The 26004-nt window shown below is 42.4% G+C and overlaps 1 protein-coding gene and 2 long non-coding RNA genes across 3 annotated transcripts; 2 read left to right on the plus strand and 1 right to left on the minus strand.

Annotated features, from left to right (window-relative positions):
• The first annotated feature begins 6729 nt into the window (after window positions 1-6729).
• On the plus strand, window positions 6730-18120 carry LOC119015203 (NACHT, LRR and PYD domains-containing protein 12-like). The gene is made up of 11 exons (XM_037090995.1): window positions 6730-7112; window positions 8205-8283; window positions 8423-8651; window positions 8814-10590; window positions 10860-11033; window positions 12759-12932; window positions 13222-13395; window positions 13651-13824; window positions 14138-14311; window positions 16317-16363; window positions 16490-18120. Exons 1-11 carry the CDS (start codon window positions 6871-6873, stop codon window positions 17047-17049), a joined length of 3804 nt encoding a protein of 1267 aa, XP_036946890.1. The 5' UTR covers window positions 6730-6870; the 3' UTR covers window positions 17050-18120.
• Window positions 18121-19262: 1142 nt separating this feature from the next.
• LOC119015314 lies at window positions 19263-20192 on the plus strand. Its single transcript, XR_005073285.1, has 2 exons — window positions 19263-19719; window positions 19869-20192. It is a non-coding gene; the product is annotated as an uncharacterized LOC119015314 (long non-coding RNA).
• A 4053-nt stretch (window positions 20193-24245) lies between these two features.
• Window positions 24246-25522, minus strand: LOC119015307. The gene is made up of 2 exons (XR_005073275.1): window positions 25369-25522; window positions 24246-24732 (listed from the first exon to the last, which is right to left on the minus strand). It is a non-coding gene; the product is annotated as an uncharacterized LOC119015307 (long non-coding RNA).
• Window positions 25523-26004: the final 482 nt, after the last annotated feature.

A 26004-nucleotide genomic window follows, 5' to 3' on the forward strand; every position in this document is an offset into this window, starting at 1 on the left:
TGACAAAGTTTTAAATCAACTTTTAAGTGCTTAAGTGCATCAGAAGTGACAGTCGACCATAACGATCATTAAATAGAGACCCAGTGGACCAACAGCCCAACATATGTGATCCACAAGCCAACAGCAGCTCCCAGAATGTGTCCAAACCTAAAGTAGCATCACGTCCACCAACACCAAGTCATGACATCACTCACCTGAGCAGGTACGCACACCAGACTGAGGGATCAATAAGCAGTAATTATTAATGAAGCAGATTGGTTCAGCAGATTGAGCAGCACCTGGTGACAGAGGAGAGTAAAAACAACAGGCTGGAGTTGAAAAGAGCCTGAATCTTTATAAAGTTACTGTTAAGAAGGAATGAAAACCTCTGAGAGACTCTTTGGTTGTTGCGTCCTGTTAGCTCAGCAGGTGAAACCAGGGCTGGAAGTTTTGAGGTTGTGGGTTCAAGTCTTGATTGATCTTTTTTGAGTGTTGAGGTTCAAAAGAGTTAAATCTGACAGAAACAAAGAGCAGCAGTCAGATCTGTTAGCTCAGGCTGATAGAGGCCTGGTCAGTAGTCCTGAGGTTGTGGGTTTGAGTCTTGTTTGGGTTCAATTATTATAATCGTAAGACTGAAAAGCTGAAACTCAAAAACGTCCAGAGAAAAGGTTCCAACATGAAATACACTTTGTAGTATGGTGGGTTAAGTCACTGTCTGGCAGCAGGATAAATTAGGCTTTGAAGTTCTGGGTTCAATTCTTGATATTCAAAAGGTTGAAATGTGAGAGAAACAAAAGTCATCAGTCAGATCCAGTAATTCAGGCTTTGGGTCAGTCTGAGTTTTGAAAACCGCCCTTCAAATAAAAGAGTCTAAAGCTCCTGATTCTTTAAAATGTTGCTGCTCAGAAGAACGAGTGAAAACCTCTGAGAGACTCTGAAGTCTACAGCTAAACAGAGAATATGAAGGAGAAGGTTTCCACCTTTTAGAAACAGGTGAGCATCATCAAAGATTGTATAGTCTTGGGGTCTTAAGGAATCAGATTTGTGCCAAAAGAAACAAACACAACTTCTTAAATGTCAAACAAACAAAAGGAATTTAAGAGAACATACAACTAATTTTAAAAATAAAATGTATAGCTTGCAATCAAATATTTAGTCAGACAGTGTAAAGTATTGTTCTCCGACTCTTCTAATAAAGCATTATTTAGTTTAGGTTCCCTCTGCTTCTCTCTCTGCAGCTCTGTCTCATTTCCACTTTCTGACTTCGTGTTTGCCGTTTTGGGCGGGGCTTTATCAGCAGAGCGTTCTCATTGGCGGATTGGATTTTGACTGACACAGCTCAGTACCTATGCGCAGGCAGCAGGCGCGCTGAACGACTCTGGCTTTAAAACGGAGAGAAGAAGAAGAAGAAGACGACAATGAAGAACAACATATGTGTGTAAACTTACATTTCATTAGTTTTTGTGGTTCTTCATTGTCGTCATCATCTTTTTCTGCTTGTTCGTCGTTCAGTGCGCCAGCTGCCTGCACATAGGTACTGAGCTGTGTCAGTCAAAAACTAATCAGCCAATGGGGACGCTCTGCTGATAAAGCCTGCCCAAAACGGCAAACACGAAGTCAGAGACCGGAAACTAGGGCGGGTAAAATCGGTTCTTTTACGGATTCGAATCACTGTGAGTCACTCACTAAACTGAACCGGGTTGTGTGAGTCACTTGAGTCAGTGCTGCCTAATCACCATGGAAACGCAGTCCGAGCCCATCGTCTCTTTACCACTAACGTAGTAAAGAACACCATGCAATAAAACACTGTACAATCTTTGATGATGCTCACCTGTATCTAAAAGTTGGAAACCTTTTAGATACAGGTGATTTAAAACTTTGTCACATTGTCACACTTTAGTAACAGTTTAGTGGCTGATGGTTCATTGTCCCATAATGCCCTGCTTCCATCTGTGAGAAACCCTGGGAGGGGACTCGACCCCCTCCCACCCTGGTTTCACCTGCTGAGCTCACAGGAAGCAACAACCAAAGTTGGAGTTTTCATTTATAAGTGTTGGACTTCAGAAGTCAGTGAGTGTCATGAGATCAAACTGTGAGCTGTAGAGTGTCCACCTGAGCTGCTGATCAGACAGGTGGACACCTTCAACACTGACTGTGTGTTTATTGTGTTTGTGTTGTTGATCCCGGAGAAACATGATCTCATTTGTGTTGTACTACTTTTGTTGGTACAACTAATGACAATAAAGCTTTGATTTCTTGATTGATTGATTAATTGGTTGATTGATTGATTGAAGCAGTGTCCAGAATGAGGCGCTAGATTATAAGGAGCAAATCACCCACCTCCCCTCCCCCCCCATCATCTTGAATTCCCCCCCATCACCACCGATTCCCACTACCCCCCCACATGAATGGTTCATTCTGGGGGATGTGCAGCCAATCAAGCCACCTGGAGGCTATAAAGGTGAGCTGCTGCCATGCTATCAGTCTTTCATTCCTCAGTCTGGTGTGCGCACCTTCTCAGGTAAGTCGTGTCGTGACTTGGTGTTGGTTGACGTGATGCTACTTTAGGTTATTTTAAACATTTTGGGATTTGCTGTTGGTTTGTGGATCACATGTGTTGCTTTATTTAATTATAATTATGATGCTGCTAAAGAGAAACATTGGTTAAATCAAAGTATAATTTACATCATGCATTTCCTTTGTAAAGTCACCAGTCTGTTACTAATTATCTTGGTTTGTTTCTTTTATAGGAAACCACAACTAATGAACAGTTTCCAAATCATCATGCTCAATCTTCAATAAAAGAACTGAACAGAATCTGAAATCCTGAACTTTTCATTCTAACAGATCATCTATGGTGGTTAGTTTATCTGCACAGACAAGTTTTTCAGGAGCGCTGAAGTCAGCCGATCCTCCTCTACAAGATTTCTCAAAAGAATCTTTTTTTAATAAAGCAGTTTCCTGACTGTCTGACCTTACATCAAATCAATTCCTTCACAGGTGAGCTACTTGTCGACTTTGCATCTTCCTGATGCCTAACTCACCTCCAGATTATATATTCATCATGATTCTTTTGATACCAGACCATGTGAGACTGCAGGTGACCTTTATTTCAAACTAATCCATGCCTCACAGGCGACAGACAATGCAGTCTTATTTAAATGTATTTTTAATGTTAACACAACTTCCATGTTACAACTTATGAATGATGAAAAGGTCAGAAGGATTAAACTACAGATGGCTGGCAGCAGTCCAGGGACAGTTCCAATATAAATATAGAAGGTGACAATAGTTTTGTTCTGGAGTCGCTCCTCTTTGTTCACAGAACCTCAGATGAGTTTATTTCTTGTCCTGTGTGCTGGTGAACTTCTGGTCCAGCAGCTTCTTGCTGTAGATCTGCCAGAAGTGCACCTGCACAGCGTTAACTATCAGCAGGCACATGACCGAAACAGCCGAGAAGCCGCAGATAAGCAGTGTGACGCAGACGAGCCAGCTCCAAGAAGCAGAAGACTGTCGGGATGATGCTGCCACCTTGTGGGACACCAGGCTCAGCAGGCTTACTGTCACCTGAGAATGAAAAGACGAGTAAAATGTTTAAGATCTGTGTCACTTTCTAAAGCCTGTAATGTCTAATTCTGTCTGCATTTTGTTTCAGACGTTCAGCAGAAACGCAGCCCTGCACGATGAGAAGAGGGTCAGACCCCGGGACCAGCAACTTTAAAAACAGCGGCCGTCCAGCTGACGAGGCCTGAAGGACTCATGCTAATTTGTGTTGCTAACAGTGAACTATAACTTTGTTTCTTCTTCTTCCAGGTGCATCAGATCCAGAGAGGGAATTCACCGTTATGCCTTTTACACAAATAACTTCCATACACATTAAGCAAAAATAACATTTAAACATGCTTAAAATGTAGAATATGTCTAGAAGATAACGCAGCAGCTTTTCACAATAAAATGTAGTTCAGCTGTTTGAACCCCTCGTCTTCTACAGGAACTGAGATGACTACAAATCTGAAAAAAGCCTGTTTTTTTTTTTTTCTTAGAATAATTTTTAAAATAACTTTCAATATGTCAACTATGAATGCATTTCCAAGTTTAATATACTTGGAAATGCATTCATAGTCGACAGCTGAACTACATTTTATTGTGAAAAGCTGCTGCGTTATCTTCTAGACATATTCTACATTTTAAGCATGTTCAAATGTTAATTTTGTTTAATGGGTATGGAAGTTTTTTGGTACTTATAACATATTTCACTACTTTGATTTACTTATGCTGTGTTTGAAATTATATTCATGAGATTTCACTACAATAAACTTTTTGACTTTGAAGTGCTTTGTAACCTTTTTTGTCATACATACCTCACCATAAGGAGTTTTTACTCCATTCTTCAATAAAAACTGAATCAATATCATGGTTTATATTTCATGGATATAAAACAGCAAGCAATGAATGCTGAATAAAAGCTAAGGACACACTATTCATCTGCATTTCACTTTCATTAAACATTTCTACAAAGGTAGCAACAACTAGTTGACAAGAAAACGAGAAGTTTTTCCTCAGGATACAAAATTAGCAGTGTGAAAATAAAGCGTTAGTTGCTGTGGGATGAGACTGGAACAGCAAAAAGAACGGACCTCATCTGGTCGGGTGAAGCGACCCGGTGCTGGAAGTCGCTGCCGGCTGTGCCCGTCGCTCTCGGACCCGCTCCAGAAGCCATAGAGGGAATCTGAAAGAAAAAACACGACAAGGTTAACACAAATGTTACATGTTCAGTCATAAAGCAGTAGCTCAGACTGATAGAAGCCTGGTCAGCAGCCCTGAGGTTGCAGGTTCAATCCCTGGGTAGTTCAGAAGAGCAAAAAAGAGACAAACTTTTTCAGGCCCACATCTGTTTGTTGAGAATAAACAGATAGAAATACCCACAATCCTTTGCTGCAGCAATTAAAGAGCTGCCACACCAGGTGTGAATGTGTTGATTTCTTATTGGATCAGCACACATGAGATCAGATGAGTGAAATGTTTCTCCTCTGCTAACGTAGCTGAATATAAAATTCTACTTGTAAAAGTAACTGAGTACTTTTACTACAATTAGTCATCAAATGAATTTCTGCACTTGTAAAAATATTCTAATATGTGTCCAGGTGAAATTGCAAACAGTTAATATTGTTTTCATGCTGTATTAAAAGGAACCAGAACACGTGAACTGACATGTAGTGTGTTGATTTGACATGTGGACCTCCAGAACCTCGTTAGATTGTCCCCACACATTTTAGATGCTTCCTGTGGTCGTTAACGATCATTTACAACAATCAGAGAAGGTTTTTTTTACGACAGCAGAGGACAAACACGAACACCAACATATTGCAAGTCACATCAACAGCCAGGAGGCGGAGAGAGAGAGACAACTCCCAGACTCCCTTATGAAATCTCTCCATTTAGCGAGTTTTTGAGTTAGGAGACACTTTATAAACTCTGTGAAACGCTGTTTGTGACTGATTCTTCATTATTTGGGCCTTCTTATAAATTCGGCATGTGTTAGCTGGTTGTGGGTCGTGCTGCAGCGCCCTCAGTCTAACAGGAAGACTCCCAGTCTGAACTCGCCTTTCTGGCTGATTCCTCCTCACAGTTTAGTTTCACTTTCTCTTACAGGTGTGTCGCAGATAGTTTTCTCCGTCTGAACCTCCAGCTGAAGGTAATGTAATGAATCTGACATGTTGGACTCGCTAACACAAGCTCAACTTTTCACTGTTACACCGGAAACAGAACAAAAAGTGAAGCTCGGTTGTTTATTTCTCGACGAACTCGTTTAAGTTTAAACTCGAGACGACGGAGGAGAAACAACTGCTGTTAAGAATATCCGCCATTTACAGTCCAGGACTGATGAGGAGGCAGTAAGAGGACATCCAGGAGTCTGAAGCTTTATTTCATTAATACAAATAGAACTTCATCACTGAGCAGCAGTCAGCAGGAACACGTCGGCTCTCAGTGTTAGTACTTAAAGTAGGCCCGTTACGTCACTTGAGTATTTCTGCTCCTGATCACTTCTCAGAGGAAGAGATTCTAATTTTTACTTTGCAGATAAATGTTTTAAATAAACAACAGATGACTTTAGATTAAAAGATATCAGAGAAACCACAGCGTCATGACGTCATCTAGTGGACTGATCCAAGTCCAGCAGCTGATGTTCTGACCGGAGACGTGACGTCAGTGAGAGACGTCATAGCCTCTACAGACAAAACCCACCTGAACACACCTGAGACTTTCATATTTTATAATAACACAACAGGTTATTAGAACAATTTCTGCCTCTTGGTTTAATCAACTTGTCAGTATTTGTTTTTAATCAGTTATTTAACACTCCAAGCTGCACAGAAAGTCTCCACAGTCATGAACAGAAGGACAGTGACTGTTTTTATACCCTTTAAAATGTCATAATGTTTATAAAAAAATGACATCAATAAAATTCAATGTCAATATTCTAGAATATATAATGAGAGATTGTGACAAAAGTCTTTTATTTTGAAATGAAACATGATGACATCACTGTCCTTCCTGCAGATCAGTGAAGACAGGTCCTGGATCAGTCCACTGTCTCTTTTCTGTCACAAGACATTTTCACATTTGTCTCCAGATTTCACGTCACTGCTGTGAGCGACTTTATTAGTAGAGAACAGTAAAAAACAGAATACAAATGATTTAATGACATGATTTAGTTTTGGCTTGATGTCCTGCAGCAGCCATTTAGTGAAATATGCATTAATAGAGTCAGTGAGTTGTGGAATAATGTGCTCTGAGTTTAAATGTTAGAAGAGGAAGTCGACTTTCAGACATTTTGTCCTTCAAGAGTGTTTCTGAGCCAAAGGCTGATTTCAGTTGATGTGCAGATGAATGATTTGTGTTTCCTCTCCAGATGAAAGTGTGTGTGAGATGAGCAGCATGAATCAGTGTGAGGACAGAGAGGAGGGAGGCCCTCCCTCTAAAACCACTGGACCTGGACCTGGACCAGGACCTGGACCTGGACCTGAACCAGGACCAGGACCTGGACCTGAGCCCAGCTGTGTGTCCTTCAAGAGTGACTGGTCAAAGAATGAGATCCTTAACTTCAAACCAGAACCTTCCTCAGACAGCCAGTAAGTTGTTGTCCTGTTGCTCTCTGGTGATGTCTGTCCTCATTAAATCCAGTCTGACCAGTTGTCCTGATGGTCTTCATGTTCTCAGAGTGATGATGGAGGTCAGAGCAGGATTAGTATTAAAGGACAGGTTCACATTTCTTCATGTCCGTCCCTCAACAACTCTGACAGGACAGAGTTCCTCCTATGGACAAACAGCAGTGACTCACCTCCTGCTGAACTCTGACCTGCTGCTGAGGAGAGGAAGGGCTGTGTGTTATATCTGATGTTACAAGGGCCCGACCCAACTGGACTGAGACAAAGATAGGAACTGAAGGCAGAACATTTTACTGTTTTACAATATTTTTTATAAATGCAACAAATAATAAAGTGTTACAAATACGTCTAAAATTACGTGGAGCATTTTGAAACTCAGACTTTAAGTATTTTTTTTTACTGCAATTCGTGTCTACATGAGCTACATAGCTTATATTTACAAATGATTAATCCATTGTTATCTTTATGTTTAGGCCGTTGTGTCATTAATCACCCAAAAGCAACACACAAAAAAGTTAATAAATCACTTTTAGGTCACAAATCAGACTAGTTAAATATCAAAATCAAGTTTGTGCCAAAAGCAAACCTGTATTTTAGTTTTTTGGTATCAGATTAAAATTAATTGCAGAAACAATATAAACAAAACAAAAAGACACAATGAATCATTTTTTCATTCTCCAATGTTGGAATCTCAATTGAACACAAGTTTAATCAGACTCTTGACCAGTTTGCACTGGCATCCAGCTAGCTTGTGTTAGCATCCAGCTAGCTTGTGTTAGCATCCAGCTAGCTTGTGTTAGCTGTGTGTTGCTGTCCACAGTATTAAACGGGTCAATAAGAGCTGGAGGGACTAAACCAGACAAGCTGCTGAACCAACCCAGTAAACTGACTGACTGTTGATTAACAGTGGAATCAGCAGTACGACCAACACTGTGATGTCAGAGGAAACATCTGATTCAATGATGTCATCAACACTTGAACTCAAAGACCTTCAGCTTGTGTTTGTCTCTGAGTGGACAGACACAATGTGACTGATTCTTCATGATTCCTCCACAGAGTCGACCAGGAGAGCTCAGAGGTTCCCAGAGGTCCGTCTGTCCAGCAGCATCAGACACACCTGGACTCCATATTTATGGTCTGTACATGAACAACAACTACTTTTACATCCAGCCTGTTCACAATAATCTCCATGCTGCACTTTACAGACCAGTGGTGAATCTGTCCAACATGGATCGGATGTTAAATGTTGTCATTCACATAATATTCTGTTTCAGCTGCTGGAGGAGAACATTGTCACTTTTGTGAAGAACGAGCTGAAGAAGATCCAGAAGGTTCTGAGTTCAGATTACCCAGAATGCTCAGAGAGTCAGAGGGAGGATGAGGAGGTGTTGGACGGTGAGGATGAAGAGCAGAGGAGGAGCAGCAGAGAGGCATTTCTGAAGATCACACTTCACTTCCTGAGGAGAATGAAGCAGGAGGAGCTGGCTGACTGTCTGCAGAGCAGTAAGAGGATTTCTCTAAAGATTTAACATGATGGATCAATGAGACGATCACTGAAGTATGATGATGATAAACCTGTTTAAATATACAATCTTTAGGGGAAGGAAATTGTGTTATTGGCTTTATAAACAACTTCATGAACTTGTTTGTTGTGTGTTTATTCAGGGAGTTATTCGGGAGTTTGTCAGCGTGAACTTAAATCTAACCTTCAGAAGAAGTTCCAGTGTGTGTTTGAGGGGATCGCTAAAGCAGGAAACCCAACCTTTCTGAATCAGATCTACACAGAGCTCTACATCACAGAGGGAGGGACTGCAGAGGTCAATGATGAACATGAGGTCAGACAGATTGAAACAGCATCCAGGAAACCACACAGACCAGAAACAACAGTCAGACAAGAAGACATCTTTAAAGCCTCACCTGGAAGAGACGAACCAATCAGAACAGTGATGACAAAGGGAGTGGCTGGCATCGGGAAAACAGTCTTAACACAGAAGTTCACTCTGGACTGGGCTGAAGACAAAGACAACCAGGACATACAGTTCACATTTCCATTCACTTTCAGAGAGCTGAATGTGCTGAAAGAGAAAAAGTTCAGCTTGGTGGAACTTGTTCATCACTTCTTCACTGAAACCAAAGAAATCTGCAGGTTTGAAGAGTTCCAGGTTGTGTTCATCTTTGACGGTCTGGACGAGTGTCGACTTCCTCTGGACTTCCACAACACTGAGATCCTGACTGATGTTAGAGAGTCCACCTCAGTGGATGTGGTGCTGACAAACCTCATCAGGGGAAACCTGCTTCCCTCTGCTCGCCTCTGGATAACCACACGACCTGCAGCAGCCAATCAGATCCCTCCTGGGTGTGTTGACATGGTGACAGAGGTCAGAGGGTTCACTGACCCACAGAAGGAGGAGTACTTCAGGAAGAGATTCAGAGACGAGGAGCAGGCCAGCAGAATCATCTCCCACATCAAGACATCACGAAGCCTCCACATCATGTGCCACATCCCAGTCTTCTGCTGGATCACTGCTACAGTTCTGGAGGATGTGTTGAAGACCAGAGAGGGAGGAGAGCTGCCCAAGACCCTGACTGAGATGTACATCCACTTCCTGGTGGTTCAGGCCAAAGTGAAGAAGGTCAAGTATGATGGAGGAGCTGAGACAGATCCACACTGGACTCCAGAGAGCAGGAAGATGATTGAGTCTCTGGGAAAACTGGCTTTTGATCAGCTGCAGAAAGGAAACCTGATCTTCTATGAATCAGACCTGACAGAGTGTGGCATCGATATCAGAGCAGCCTCAGTGTACTCAGGAGTGTTCACACAGATCTTTAAAGAGGAGAGAGGACTGTACCAGGATAAGGTGTTCTGCTTCGTCCATCTGAGTGTTCAGGAGTTTCTGGCTGCTCTTCATGTCCACCTGACATTCATCAACTCTGGAGTCAGTCTGCTGGCAGAGGAACAAAAAGCAGACCGTCAATCTGAAGAGACATGTCTCTACCAGAATGCTGTGGACGAGGCCTTACAGAGTGCAAATGGACACCTGGACTTGTTCCTCCGCTTCCTTCTGGGTCTTTCACTGCAGACCAGTCAGACTCTCCTGCGAGGTCTGCAGACACAGACAGGAAGTAGCTCACAGACCAATCAGGAATCAGTCTGTTACATCAAGACTAAGTTTGAAGAGAATCTGTCTCCAGAGAGAAGCATCAATCTTTTCCACTGTCTGAATGAAATGAACGATCATTCTCTAGTGGAAGAGATCCAACAGTACCTGAGATCAGGACGTCTCTCCACAGATAAACTGTCTCCTGCTCAGTGGTCAGCTCTGGTCTTCATCTTACTGTCATCAGAAAAAGATCTGGACGTGTTTGACCTGAAGAAATACTCTGCTTCAGAGGAGGCTCTTCTGAGGCTGCTGCCAGTGGTCAAAGCCTCCAACAAAGCTCTGTAAGTGTGGAGAAGTTTCTTCAGCATCAGAATCAGAATCAAAAATCCTTTAATGTCCCGCAGACGGGGAAATTTGTTTGTCACAGCAACGACACAATATTACAAAAACAGAAACATATTACAAGAACAGGAACAATTTTAGAAATAAGCAATACAATTAGAAAGGGAAGAAATAGACATATATACGTATTTACATGAATGCAGTTAATGTGCTATTATTGACCCAAATAGAAATAATTGTCTCTTTCTGCTCATTATTCTTTATCCAGACTGAGTGGCTGTGACCTTTCAGAGAGAAGCTGTGAAGCTCTGTCCTCAATTCTCAGCTCCCAGTCCAGTAGTCTGAGAGAGCTGGACCTGAGTAACAACAACCTGCAGGATTCAGGAGTGAAGCTGCTGCTACCTGGACTGCTGAGTCCACACTGCAATCTGGGAAGTTTAAGGTCAGATGACTGTTTATTGTAAATCATTTATACATTTCTATAAACTCAGTCATCCATATGCTTTAATCAGCTTCTCTGAGTTCATGAATTCCAGGGGGGGTTTTTTGCTATCAAACTTGTTTTCTTTCAGTGTACCTTTCATTAATTCTGCTCCTGCACAATATAAACAATGAGTAAGGAGAACCCCAGGGTTCCCCCCAGTGTATTACAAGCCTGGCAGCCGGCCAGGCTTAAATTTCCCACCGCAAGGCTAAGCATTGTTTATTTTATTTCGTTATTTATTCAAAATACGTTTGTATACATCAGTTATAAAGTTGAGCCCTCTGGTTCACCTCTTGACCAGGTGTGCAGCGGCGTGACGTTGGCCACGGCTCGATTAGTCAGCTAGCATGGATTTAGCATGGATGTTTGTCCGTCGTCTGCTGCAGTGGCAGAGCAGCCTTCTCCATGCCAGCGGATTTAATCAAAATTAGTTAGTACAGCGGATAGCTGTACCTGACCAATTATGGTAAGTTTTGTGTTGCTTGTTTTGCAATATGTGAAAATATTAACAATATGCGCGCTAATTTCACAGTGGTTTAGTAGTAAAATGCTGCTGTTAAATTCAGTGTTAGATAAGCTCTGGCATAGCTATTTTGATAAAGTCAAAGGTTAAGTTTTAGGAATGTTATGACATGTCTGTTGCAGCCAGCGGGCAATGCAGGGATCCTCGGCCAGAGCTTTTCTTCTTCTTCTTCTTCTTCTGGGTTTTATGGCAGCCAGCATCCAAAAGTTGCATTACTGCCATCTATGGGACTAGCACCTTAGTCCACTATATCCTTCTATATAGACCAGTGTCTTTTAAGAATTTGAAAAAACACAGCTTTCCCCTTCTGCTTGACCCTACTTCTAAAATACTTTTCAGAGATACTTCTTCCAAGCCAATTTCTTGCAATTCTCTGAGTAGATCATGTCTTTGGAGGTCAAGAAATCAAAGCATGTTGCACTATCTGAGGTTCCTGACATGAACACAAGCCATAGAGCTTTTATTGAATCCCCTTGCACTACTTATAGCCACGATGTACTAAACGCTCATGTTGGGTCCACCATCACACCAGCATCAATATGGCAAGCAGAAGCAAATGTAAACAATTCCACATTGTTTCAAATGTAAATATATGTCACTGATTCTCATGAAATACAGTAGTTGGGTTGCACTGTTTTCATGTTTTAGGCTTGTTAATCGCTGCAGCATTCCAGCCAGTGATTAATATGGAGCATGAAGCCATAAATGCCTTCACTGGCCCCTAAAGCACATAATTGCCAACCAGTTAACTTTTAACACTGATTTAATGCAAGACAGTATGGAACCACTCTAAATTCATCATGAATCTGTTACCTATAGGGCACTGCCATCAGTCAGTTGCTGGCCTGTGTCAGGCCCCTGTCACCAAAAAAATGATTCACATGTTTCGCCGCTGGTAGGCCACCCTCCCAACCTACCACCGGGCTTAGCAAGTTTTTTTGGGGAAATCCTGCATCCCCATTTCCTGTCATATCTGTCAGCTGCCTTTTATGAAAAAATCCTCATACAATAAAGCAATGAAAAGGCAAACAAATACTAACAACTAACTAAACTAACTACTTTTTTAAATGGGTCCCCAGAAGAGAAGTTTGGGATACCCTTATACTGCATCACCACAATTCAACATTTTAAAATGCCATTTGTCTTTTATTTTTCTCTAGTATGATTAGCTGTGAACTGTCAAAGACAAGCTGTGAAGCTCTGTCCTCAGTTCTCAGCTCCCAGTCCTCAAGCCTGAGAGACCTGGACCTGAGTAACAACAAACTGCAGGATTCAGGAGTGAAGCATCTGTCTGTTGGACTGGAGAGTCCACAATGTCGACTTGAAACTCTCAGGTCAGATAGTTCACAGTTTGTCTCAAATTATTTCTGTTATTTCGTCAATGTTTGAATTCAGCCAGCTCTCTCTCTCTCTCTCTCTCTCTCTCTCTCTCTCTCTCTCTCTTTCTCATGTCAGAAACCATGCTAATTATTGTTGTTTAATGTCTGTTTAGTCCAGATATTAGTTTTGCCTTTTCATATCTCCCACACATTAGAGTAAAATAGAAAGTAAGTTCACATGTTCTACAATGATATTATAAATACGGTGTCACCTAATGTTTTTTTTTAATTGTGCACGCTCCAGACTTGGTGTCTGTAACATCTCAGAGAGGAGCTGTGAAGCTCTGTCTTCAGTTCTCAGCTCCCAGTCCTCTAGTCTGAGAGAACTGGACCTGAGTAACAACAACCTGCAGGATTCGGGAGTGGACCATCTGTCTGTTGGTCTGGAGAGTCCACAATGTCGACTTAAAACTCTCAGGTCAGATAGTTCATAGTTTGTATAAAAATATCTTTGTTACATCTTAAACATTTGAATTAAATTCTCTCTCTCATGTCAGAACACTTATGTTTTGAAACCCTACTACTTATTATTGTTTCATGTCTTTTTATTCCAGATTTAGTGGTGTTGATTTCTTATATCTCAGACATATCTGAATGAAACAGAAAGCAAGTGCTACAATGATGTTATAAATACTGTATCACCGCATGTCGTTTTTCACTGTTCACGCTCCAGGTTGAGTGTCTGTGACCTCTCAGAGAGAAGCTGTGACACTCTGTCCACAGTTCTCAGCTCCCAGTCCTTTAGTTTGACAGAGCTGGACCTGAGTAACAACAACCTGCAGGATTCAGGAGTGAAGCAACTTTCTGCTCAACTGAAGAGTCCACACTGTGTCCTTGAAACTCTCAGGTCAGGAATCATTATTTTATTTCGTTGTTACATGTAACTTTACAGTAGGAGCAGGTCTTGATCATGGTCCTAATATAGTTAAATTTTTTTAAGAGACCCAACATTTTAATTTGTACAAGATGTTGTATCAAACTAAATATTTGCAAAACTAATGGCACTTCCATCAGCATCAGTTAAACTCCATGTTTAGTGCTGATTAGTGAACTGGTGAAAACTACGAAGATGAATTTAATAAACGTTAAACCCTTAGATGTGCACTTAATATCAGGACCCTCAGCTGATCTGTGATGTGTGTTGTTTTGTGCGTCTGCAGGCTGTCAGGCTGTCTGATCACAGAGGAAGGCTGTACTTCTCTGGCATCAGCTCTGGACTCCAACCTCTCCCATCTGAGAGAGCTGGACCTGAGCTACAATTACCCAGGAGACTCAGGAGTGAAGCAGCTGTCTGCTCGACTGGAGGATCTAGGCTGGAGACTGGACACTCTCAGGTATGAAGAGTCCTGCTGCTTTGTTTACTTCACCTCCAGTTGTACAGTTCAGTTCAGGAGAAAAAGCTTCATAGCTTGAAGCCAAGAGTTACAAGTGAAGAGAGGAAGATGAGAAGAAGAGAAGAGAAAGAGAAGAAGAGAAAAGTGTCGCTGTTCGATTTCTTGGCCTCTGGTTTTGCTGCTTGATGAACCGCTCATCCAAACTACTTCACACTCCACACTGATTGCAGAGGGTTATCAAAACATTAACATTAAATCTAATTTCCACCACGGCACTGCAGTGTTATGATGTTAATTATAACAAAAGACACCCTGTTTCATATGTCTGACCAGAAAACACTAAACCACAAATTCAGCTACAACCTCAAAGATTTCTGTGACACATAAATTGATTTAATCACTGAATTTCATAGTTAATCTTTCTCTGAACTGTAGAATCAGTGTTTTTGTCAAAGTGTTTGACTTAAAATGGTTCTGACATGATCTTTATCAGCACTGGAGTAATTACATTCTAGATCATCATGTCATGTCATTATCCGTAACCGCTTATCCCTCTCCATGGGGTCACGGGGTGTTGCTGCTGGAGCCAATCCCAGCCTTGTCTCAGGGCGAGGGCAGGGTACTCCCTGGACAAGTCGCCAGCTCATCGCAGGGCCCTCACTGACGAGCAATGTGGGGTTCAATATCTTGCTCAAAGACACTTCGACATGCAGCCCAGCCTTGCCCTGAGCTGGGATTTGAACTAGCGACCTTTCGATCACTAGTCGACCTGCTCTACCCGCTGAGCTACATATTTTTCAAATATTCATTTGCTTGCCATTATAGATGCCGATACCGATAGTCTGGAAATTGCCTGATATTGGCCGATAATATTGGCTCACAACGTAGTCACCATATTGACCTGTTTCTTTGTGAAGCGAGAGACACAATGTTATATAATCAGTTTGCATAGTAGCACAATTCACATGAAGCTCGAACGAGCCCCGACATGAAATATTCTAAAACCTCCTCTGATGTCCTCCAGTGTCTCTGACCGTACTTCAGCTAATTACCCACCAGGTGGCGACACTGATCCATCACAGACCTGAGAGCACAGACGGAAGCTGTTTCTGTCTTAAATGTTGGTTGTTAAATTGAAACCTGTAAAGTAGCCGGGCCCTATCTTGTGTTTGCAGGAACATCAGGTTTACTAATGGATGAAGTGGATCAAGCACAAAAGTTCATCCTGTCCAAACTTTTGTCAGTCAGCCTGTCCAACAAACAAATCCTGCTGCTCATTAACACACTGAACAATAAGTGACTAAAGGGACAGACACTACGGATCAGTGGAGACAGGTTCTGGGTTTGAAACCTTCACTAAGTCACCGTGCCGAGTCTCCTTCACCCGTAGTGGCTCCGACCTGCTTTCTCTTCAGGTCTCAGTAATGTGGTGCTACCGGGCCATGTGAGATCAGCTCTGCACATCTTGGAGCTGTTTTCTTTCAACACTTTAATATGAAGTTTTGCCAAGGAAAAGTGCTCACTAACACAGATTTAGACAGATTTGTGAACAGTATTTGAGAGAAATGGTTGTGTATATAGAAAATGTTTTCGATCTTTGAGTTCAGCTTGTGAAAAATGGCAGCAAAAAGTAAAGTGTTGCATTTAGTTTATATCTTTGTTCAGTGTATATAGAAACATGAGCACAAGTTGACATTGGATCAAACAGCAAGCGTCAGGTCGCCCACAGGAAACAGCAACAACATCCAATAAAATAAAGAGGAAGTGATAAATCCAACAAGAGGCTTGTGTGTGTTCTCAGATGTTGTCGTCCTCTTTCACACACACCAACATCCTGTGGCTCACTCTCAGTGTGTGAGGAGAGTGGCAGAGGTGAAGAGGTTCAGGGAGAACAGGGAGAAGCAGCTTGATGGACAGATTGTGTTTCTGTGTATGAGAGTCATGTCATGTCCATGTTTGCATGCTGAAAGAGGATGTGCTGCTCTGACCCCCCTCCTCCTTTCAGGGTGGAGCCTGCTGGAGTCCGATGGTTGACACCAGGTCTGAGGAAGTGTGAGTGTCTTTTTACTGTCATTCATCAAAACACTGTGACATCACTCATTCACATCTGTGATGTCATTGTCACACTGATGACACATTAATAACTGTAGCTGTGTTGTGTCTTTTTCTCTCCGTCAGATTCCTGTGAGCTCACAGTCGACACAAACACAGTCAGCAGATACATCAAACTGTCTGACAACAACAGGAAGATGACATATGTGGAGGAGGATCACTCATATCCTGATCATCCAGAGAGGTTTGAGTCCAGGTGTCCTCAGCTGCTGTGTAGAACTGGTCTGACTGGTCGCTGTTACTGGGAGGTCGAGTGGAGAGGAAGTGTTTCTCTATCAGTGAGTTACGGAAGAATCAGAAGGAAAGGAGACAGTAAAGACTGTGTGTTTGGATGGAATGATCAGTCCTGGAGTCTGGAGTGCAATGAAGATAATGGTCGTTACTATGTCTGGCACAGTAAGAGAAAAACAGTCATCTCCTCCTCCTCCTCCTCCTCCTCCTCCTCCTCTGGTAGAGTAGCAGTGTATGTGGACTGTCATGCTGGCACTCTGTCCTTCTACAGAGTCTCCTCTGACTCACTGATCCACCTCCACACCTTCAACACCACATTCACTGAACCTCTTTATCCTGGATTTGGGTTCTTCGGGTCCAGTTGTGGTTCCTCAGTGAGTCTGTGTGGTGTTTAGTGTGCAGAGTCTCCTCCTGTCACAGAAACATTGTCAGTGCTGAACACTTGAGTCTGTACAGGATCACAGTCACATCAATCTTTCAGCTTCTTGTAATAAATTCATCATCAACTTTGTACAAAATGCTTCAAACTGATTGAAAAGATTTTTCATTTACATTTGAAACTTCTTCCATTAAATTGTGGAAATTGTGTTGACTTGTACTTTCTGTCATGTGTTGTTTTGAATTCTGGCTCTTGTTCCAGTAAAATCCACAACTATCAGTGAAATGTAAGAAACAGAAAACATCGACTCGTCTGCAGCTTTAATTGTAAAGAATCATTGTGAACAAAGTTGTAAATGGACAGTAAAATCTGATCAAATGTACTCGACACTCCACCTGAAACACTCTGACTTGTTTCATGTGTTTCTAATGATGAAACTAAAAGTTTGATGGTGTTGGTTAACACATGTAATTATGTCCGTAGTGACAGAGTCATAAACTGCACAACATCTCTTCATTTCTGTCTGATTATTATATGAGAAGAAAACACATTTGAATGACAATCATTGTGTTTCTCTCAGTGTTTTGTGGCTGTTGAAGTCCGGCTGTATTTTCAGGACATTTGTTGGATTTGAATCTGGTCCGTCAAACTAAACAGCTGTGAGAAAAGTCTTTCTCTGTCTGAGCCGGTTGGCTGAAGATGTTTGGAAGTCTGAGAGCCGGATGAAATACTGAAACACTTTCAGAGATCGCAAACTAAACTGTCCTGATGAAGTTTTTAAACAAGCGCTGAAGAGATTTGAGCTCATGTTTGATGCTTCTGAATGTTGATGTTCAGAGCAAAGAGTCCAAAACTTGTACAAATTGTTCCTTTTTGTTTAAATGTGACTTTGTTTGTGAAACGATCAGCTGACGAGTTTATAATCAGACTGAAAGATGTCGCACAGCGTCACTGAAATGTTTCTCCTCTGCTGAAGTAGCTGAATATAAAAGTCTACTTGTGTCCTCATCATGTTGTCTGTCAGTGTGGAAACTGTAAATAATTCATATTGTTTTCATGCTATATTAAAGGAACCAGAACACATGAAGTGACATGTAGTGTGTTGATTTGACATGTGGACCTCCAGAACCTCGTCAGATTGTCCCGACACATTTTAGATGCTTCCTGTGGTCGTTAACAATCATTTACAACAGTCTGACGACGTGTTGCAGAGACAGTGAGGTTTATACTGAACCAGTCTGTAAGAGGATGATGTCATTATTCTACAGACGCCACACTGTGACATCACTGTGACACCAGGACTTACTGCACAATGAGAAGTTAAAGTCCTCAGTGTTTCTGTTGTAAAATGAATGTGAACTTTTGAACACTCAGACAAAACACGACATCTGAAGACCAACAAGTAATCGATTACTTTAGAAAGTAACTGTGAGTGAATGTAAACTTCTTCAACAGGAATTCACAGGAAGCAGCTCGACTGACAAACACAGAAGATCAGCTGAAGATTTCATTCAGCGTGTTACTGATCTGACTTCTGTCACCAGACTCCCTTTAAAAAACACTAGATTTAGTGAGTTTTTGAGGTAAAACAATCTTTTAAACATTATGAAACTCTTTTGCTGACAGATTCTGATTCATTGTGTCCTTGTTGTAAATTCAGCATCAAATCAGAAGCTGAAGTTGTTTGTCTCCTTGTAAAAAGTGTCAGTTTGTGGCAGCATGTCTGTACCAGCCTGTCTGCTTCTGTGTCTAAAGTGCTAAAGTCTTACCTGCCAACATTGATCAGATGTTTGAACACACTGTTTACACTGATTTCACCATTTACACTCCATTTATGAAAGAAGAAACATGTCATTGATCTAAACATGTCACATGTTACAAAGACGCTAAACAGGAAAAATATAGGCGACTTCTCTGTCACCAGACTCCCTTAACAAATGTGTCAGTTTAGTACAGTGTCGCCAGGTGATCGATAATTATCTTATTTGTACGATAATTTTGCCCTCTGTACGATGTACGATCAATAATCCCAAAAAAGGCCAAATATCCGATAATTTGACCATTCCGTGAATGTGTGGTTGTCTGTCGGAGTTTTTTTGTGAACCCTGAAGGCATCTGTTTCCATGTGACAAGTTTCCAGCCAATCGTGCTTTTCTAAATGTGAGCTACGAGTGACGTGCATGCGTTTGCCTCAGAACAACGGTCATGATTGGCTGAATAGTCCGCTATGCCCGCCCCCCATGAGCGAGGGAAAGAAGAAAAACAAAGAAGAGAAGAAGAAGCAGAGCCGGTCTGGAAGAAGCGCGGAAAAGAAACTGAGAGAACCTGGAGAAGGAGGAGGAGGAGGAGAGGCTGAGAAGACGGCGGGGCAGAGTCGAAGTGAGCAGCATCGCCTACAAACTATAGAAAAGAGCGGGAGAGCCAGTTCGCCGGCTGGTTGAGACCTGCTGCAGGCTCGGAAAGCAAAGCTGTCTGCCGGTGCTGAAGACAGAGCTGGTGGCCCAATGAACTGTATTAAATAACACAGAGAGTGTGAAGATGGCAGGTGGATATGCCGGTTTGAAGCCAACAACCACAATGCTGCGGTCCATGACAACATGAGATGTAAACAGTAAGAGGACTGCCCCCACCCAGCAGGGTGCAGCAGACTCAGACAGGGACTCACAGCTGGAGACTGAACCTGAAGGTGAGCAGCATTCATTATTTAATGAGCCAGCTGATGGCCTGAACTGTTTCATGCACATGATGAACAGGGTTCTAGTCATCTGCCATGTAATGTAATATGTCATTAATCTAAACAGTAGTCTGCTCTCCGCTCTTCTTCATTTGATTCAGAAAACTGCCAAAGGCGGAGACGTGACGTGACGCAGCCCGGACAGCTGATGGAGACCGAGGCGATCAGGGCTACACACCACTTAGTGTTTGTCCACATTAGATGTTGGACTTTTGCTTCACTCGGAACAAACACCTGTAGCCCTTGGCCTGTTGTCTGCTGTGCTTCCCTCTTTTCCAGGTTATTATACAGCAGGTTATATATGCACTTTATTTGAAGTTATAAGCTGTTAAATGCTGTTTTTGTTGATTTTATGAGTTGTTGTCATTTTTGAGGACAGAGACATGTTGTAGCTCTGAAAATAAAATGTAATATGTGAAGCCAGATCTTTATTTTCTTGTCAGTTATCATGAATACTGTTTCTCTTTGTCTCTCTGCCTGTTAGACGCTATTCAACACTAGAGTGACTATAGCGCATCAATAAACTTGTTATTTTGGTTATGACGGCTGTCCGATCATTTCCCTCCAAATACGATCATTTGATGTCTGTGGTATGATAATCCTACATTTCCCAGCTGGCAACGCGGGTTCAGTGAGTTGTTGAGTTGGAGCCACTTTATAAACTGTGTGAAACTCTGTCTCTGACTCATTCTGCATTATTTGGCCCTTGTTGATAATTCAGCAGCTGTTCTACATGAAGAATGTTTTCCTGTGTGTCCGAGTGATGTTGGTGTTCAGCAGGAGGTGACAGATGTTGACACCGGGTCTGAGCCTCCTCTCGCTCCTTTCATTACAAACCAAGCCGCCATTTCTACTAATTCTCCACTTTGATTGACATCTTCATTTAATTCAACTCAATACTGATATTCAATACTTCACTTTCTCACAAGATCCCAGAAAAACACACCAACATTTTTCTCCTTGATGCAGTTTTTAAAAATCTTTTTTATATGTCTGTCACTCAGCGCCTGTTCTGTCTGAATGTCTGTACTTTTTGCAAATGTTAAATAAAAACTTTAATTGAAAAAAAACAAAACACATTCCAGTGTGTCCTCCTCCTCCTCCAGCTTCTTCTTCGTTGGTTTGGGCAGCTCCTCCTGCTCCATGCTGTCTCTCTGCAGAGCACCAACAGACCCAACACATATCTGCAGGGGCAGAGCGCCCTCTGGTGGCTGCACACACACACTGCACTCTTTGCTCTCGTCCTCCTGTGAGCTCAGCAGGTGAAACCAGGGCTGCAGGTTTTCAGGTCGTGGGTGGAAACAGTGAAATGTGACAGAAACAAAGAGCGTCAGTCAGATCTGTTAGCTCAGTGTGATAGAAGCCTGGTTAGTAGTCCGGAGGTTGCGGGTTCGAGTCTTCTTTGGTTTCAATTATTATAATAGTCCGATTAAAAAGCTGAAAGTCACCAGCGTCCAGAGAAGAGGACTCTGTAGTACGGTGGGTTCAGTATCTGACTGGCAATCGGAGACATTAGGATGTTGGATTTGTTCTATTTGACTCTGTGAAGAGACGCAGACGTGGAAAATTCAACCTTTGGTCTGACAGACAGGAGGAGCCATGCCGGGACTCGAACCCGCAGCCTCTGTACATGAGCCGCCTGCTCTACCAACTGAGCTAAACGGCACACCGCTCTGAAAAGCCTTGAAAACAAAGTCTAGACCTCTAAGAGTTCATCCCACTGAGTTGTATTGGGGCTCTGCTGGAGAAGCTCTGAACTTGTGCAGGTCACAGTGTTCACATCTCAGTCATCTGAAGAATGAATGAAGGTGCATTTATTCACTTTTTCTATTGTTGGTCTGTGTTCCAACAAGCCTCTGTGTGATTGGCTGCAGGTGTGTTTGAGGGACTTCAGGTTGTCCAGGGAGCTGATTGGAAGTCAGAGTTTCAGGGCGGCTCCTCCCAGTTCCTGTAGTCGTCCCTGACCGCAAAGCTGTCGGGCGTTTTCAACACTTTGCCACTTTATTATTGAGCCTTTGTTATTTTTGCTGGTAATCCTGAGATTCCTGGTCTTCCTGCTGAGTTGTTGTCAGTAGTTTTAACGGGGGGTTTGTTACGACCCTCATACATGTTTCTGTTTCAGTGACCCTCTGTGTGATTGGCTGCAGGTGTGTTTCCTGAGTCCAGGTTGTCCAGGGAGCTGATCCTGTTCCAGACTGCCAGCATGTTTGCTCGTGTTGCAACGTGTGTTTTTGAATAAAACCATTTCAGGATAAATTATGAAGCCTTACGACATTCACATGTATAAAATGTTTGTAGCGTGCGGTCCAGGGTCACAGCATTGTTCAGGTGGCAGGAGACTCGACCCCCTCCAGCCCTGGTTTCACCTGCTGAGCTCACAGGAAGCAACAAGCAAAGAGTCTCTCAGAGGTTTCCACTCCTTCTTCTGAGCAGCAGCTTCAGAAAGAGTCCGGCTCTTCACACACTTTTACTGGACACGTCTCTTCTCTGAGCGCTTTCAAGGTTTCATTTCTAAGCGCTGGACTTCAAAAGCCAGCGAGCGTCCTGAGATCAAACTGTGAGCTGTAGAGTGTCCACCTGAGCTGCTGATCAGACAGGTGGACAGCAGCATTCAGCTCTGACTGTGTGTTTGTGTTTGTCTTGTTGATCCTGGAGAAACTGCATGACAATAAAGCTTTGACTGACTGATTGTTTGAATCAGTGAATTGAGGCGTTGGAACTCGACTTGTTCAAAGAGAATCAGACTCCCCCACAGAAATGGAACGTTCCGGGGGCCGGCCGCTGCAGCAGCCAATCAAGCCGCCTGCAGCCTATAAAGCTGAGCTGCTGCCACACAGTCAGTCTTTGGTTCCTCAGTGTGGCGTGCCTACCTGCTCAGGTGAGTGATGTCATGACTTGGTGTTGGTGGACGTGATGCTACTTTAGGTTTGGACACATTCTGGGAGCTGCTGTTGGCTTGTGGATCACATCTGTTGGGCTGTTGGTCCACTGGGTCTCTATTTAATGATCATTATGGTCGACTGTCATGTCTGATGCACTTCCAGTGTTGCTAAAGAGCACGTTGGTTAAATCAAACTAGAATTTACAGTCATGAATTTCCTTTGTAAAGTCACCAGTCTGAGTTAGTTACTAATTATTTCTGTTCTTTTACAGGAAACCTAATGAACCGTTTCCAAATCATCACGCTCAATCTTCAATAAAATAACTGAACAGAACCTGAAATCCTGAACTTTTGACTCTAACAGATCATCTATGGTGGGTTAGTTTATCTGCACATTCAACAGTTTGCTCCACATTATATATTCATGAGTTGCTGTTCACAGCAGACGTCACCTGGACAGTCGACTCTAGTTGTAAACCACGTTTGACTGCACATGAGCTTTATTCCACAATAATACTGCCTCACCGTATAGGGAGAGTTTTTACTCCACAACAGGAGTTGCTCCTCTTTGTCCTCACAGAAGCTGAGATGAGCTGATTTCTTCTTCTGGTCCTGTGTGCAGGTGAATCTCTGGTCCAGCAGCTTCTTGCTGTAGTAGATCTGCCAGGCGAGCAGCTGCACAGCGATAACCATCAGCAGGTACGTGGGACACCAGGCTCAGCTGGCTCGTGTCACTTTCTACAGCCTGTAGTGTTTCTGTCTGATTCTGTCTGCATTTGATTTGTTTCAGACGTTCAGAGGAAACGCAGCCCTGCACCATGAGAAGAGGGGCCGACCCCGGGACCAGGAACTTTAAAACCAGCTGCCGTCCAGCTGACGAGGCCTGAAGGACTCGCTGGTGAAAAGGTAGCAGTTGTGAAAAAAGGTGAAAAAACTTTGTTATCTGTCAGATTCTTGTTGCTAACAGTCGACTTTAACTTTGTTTCTTCTTCTTCCAGGTGCGTCAGATCCTGAGAGGGAACTCACCGTTATGTCTTTTACACCAAATAACTTCTATAAACATTAAACACATTAACAATTACACATGCTTAAAATGTAGAATGTGTAGAAGATAACACAGCAGCCTTTCACAATAAAAAGTAGTTCAGCTGTTTGAACTCCTCGTCTTCTACAGGAACTGAGACCAAGATGGAAAAAGTCTGTTTTCTTTGTTCACTTTCAATATGTCGACTATTAATGCATTTCCAAGTATAACAGTGTTGTACTTGGAAATGCATTAATGGTTGACATATTGAAAGTTACTTTAAAATCATTCTAACAAAGAAAACAGACTTTTTCCATCTTGGTCTCAGTTCCTGTAGAAGACGAGGAGTTCAAACAGCTGAACTACATTTTATTGTGAAAGGCTGCTGTTTTATCTTCTACACATATTCTACATTTTTCAAGCATGTTTAATGTGTATGGAAGTTATTTGGTACTTGTAACATATTTCAATAAATTCACTAAAAGTCTGAATTTGTTTCCTGTGTTTGTCTCCAATTCTGTATTCATGAGTTGTTTTCACTGCAGACGACAGTAAACTTCATTTGACTGCATGTTCTTTGTCAGCTGTGACCTTTATTTCACTTTGTCATTAAACAATTAACACATCAACTCTTAAATGCTACAATATTTTGGATCAAATAAAAAGCTAATTTGTCACATTTCCATGAAATGCATCAGACAAAAGGATCAAACTGCACATTTCAACATTGTGGCTCAATAAAAACAACTGAATCAAATATGGTGTTTTTTTATTTCATGATATCAGACAGGTACTAGCACTGGATGCTAAAGCTAAGCACAAAACACTTCACTTCTAAAAAGTCGCCAAAATGAGCATCTCCATACAAACTGACAGTGACTAAAAGTGTTGGCTGCAGGTGGATCTGATGTTTCTCACAGTCTCACTTCCCTCTGAGGGATGAGACTGGAACAGCAAAAAGAACGGACCTCATCTGGTCGGGTGAAGCGACCCGGTGCTGGAAGTCGCTGCCGGCTGTGCCCGTCGCTCTCGGACCCGCTCCAGAAGCCATAGAGGGAATCTGAAAGAAAAAACACGACAAATTTAACACAAATGTTACATGTTCAGTCATAAAGCAGCAGGAAAACTAGTACAGACAAAAGGCTGGTTGACTCAACTGTTTCAATAATAAACTTTCAGTCCAACTCTTGCCTACCTATGTGTGTTTAAATCAAATGTACAAGCAGAGTGGAACTATAAAGTAGCAGAATATGGTACCTGAGGAACTCAAACCTGGTTAATTTCGTCGCTGACTGTTTGAGATTTAGACACAAACGAGTTTAATTTGTACCTGATTAAATGCAGACTTGCTGCACAGCTGCACTCAGTTACTTTCAATCAACGCTCATTAGCTAGCGTTGCTAAGCTAACATGGAAAACGCTCATCAGATACCTTCATTTGAAGCGTTCTTGACCCTCAATTTAACATTATGTGAGTCCAAATGTGCAGTAAAGGCTTCATTTCACTCCGAGTGCCATCATTCTTCACTGAAACGGTTTGTTCACGCCACAACACAGCGGAGCTAACAAGCTAATGGCAGCTAGCTGTTAGTTAGCTACACGGACAGCAGTGTTAGCTCGGTTACTGTCGCTGGAGCGACATGCAAAGTATCCAGACAGCCGGTGAAAACATGGAACAGATGAATGAAACACTTACTTTAGTTATCTGCTGCTCACACGAAGCGTCCGACCGTCAGCATGTCGGTGGACAAACAGAGAGCTGCTGGCTGACTGGGGCCATAGGAGACAGACCGGAAGTGTGACGTCTCAACCTCTGATTGGGCAAACGGCCTCAACTCGATTCAAACTAGCTTTATTGACAAAACGGCCATTGACACACAAGCAGCGTGTTGTTAAAATGCAGCAGAGCAGGTTGTTTTCACACAAAGCGTTTTAATCTGAGGAAAGTCTCAGTAACTGCAGGTTTATAAAGATTCAGGAACTTTTCACTCTTTGATTTGAACGTTTCAAAACTCAACAACAATCAAGGGTCGAACTCTGAATCTCAGAACTCCACAACATCCCTCCAACCCGCTGAGCTACCTGGACATCTACCATTGGACTCTTCCGGAGCTTTTATTGGACACATCTCTTCTCTGAGCGCTGTCAAGTTTTCATTTATCAGTGCTGGACCTCAAAAGTCAGTGAGTGTCCTGAGATCAAACAATCAGAGACCAGCCTTCAACACTCAGGCAGGGTTTGAACCCACAACCTGCAGACTTCACTGCATCACTTTATCCTCCTGAGCTAATGAGCTGGAGATAAACTTCTGATTCTGACATGATTTCACTCT

Source organism: Acanthopagrus latus, chromosome 24, assembly GCF_904848185.1.
Source record: "Acanthopagrus latus isolate v.2019 chromosome 24, fAcaLat1.1, whole genome shotgun sequence".
Classification (NCBI taxonomy): Eukaryota; Metazoa; Chordata; class Actinopteri; order Spariformes; family Sparidae; genus Acanthopagrus; species Acanthopagrus latus.

What these genes read in the sequence shown, in the direction of transcription:
- LOC119015203 (XM_037090995.1), top strand. Translation starts at nt 6,871, where the DNA reads ATGATTTGTGTTTCCTCTCCAGATGAAAGTGTGTGTGAGATGAGCAGC. An exon ending in GAACCTTCCTCAGACAGCCA is followed by an intron (nt 7,113 to 8,204) that starts GTAAGTTGTTGT and finishes ATTCCTCCACAG; the next exon opens with AGTCGACCAGGAGAGCTCAG. An exon ending in AAAGCCTCCAACAAAGCTCT is followed by an intron (nt 10,591 to 10,859) that starts GTAAGTGTGGAG and finishes TTCTTTATCCAG; the next exon opens with ACTGAGTGGCTGTGACCTTT.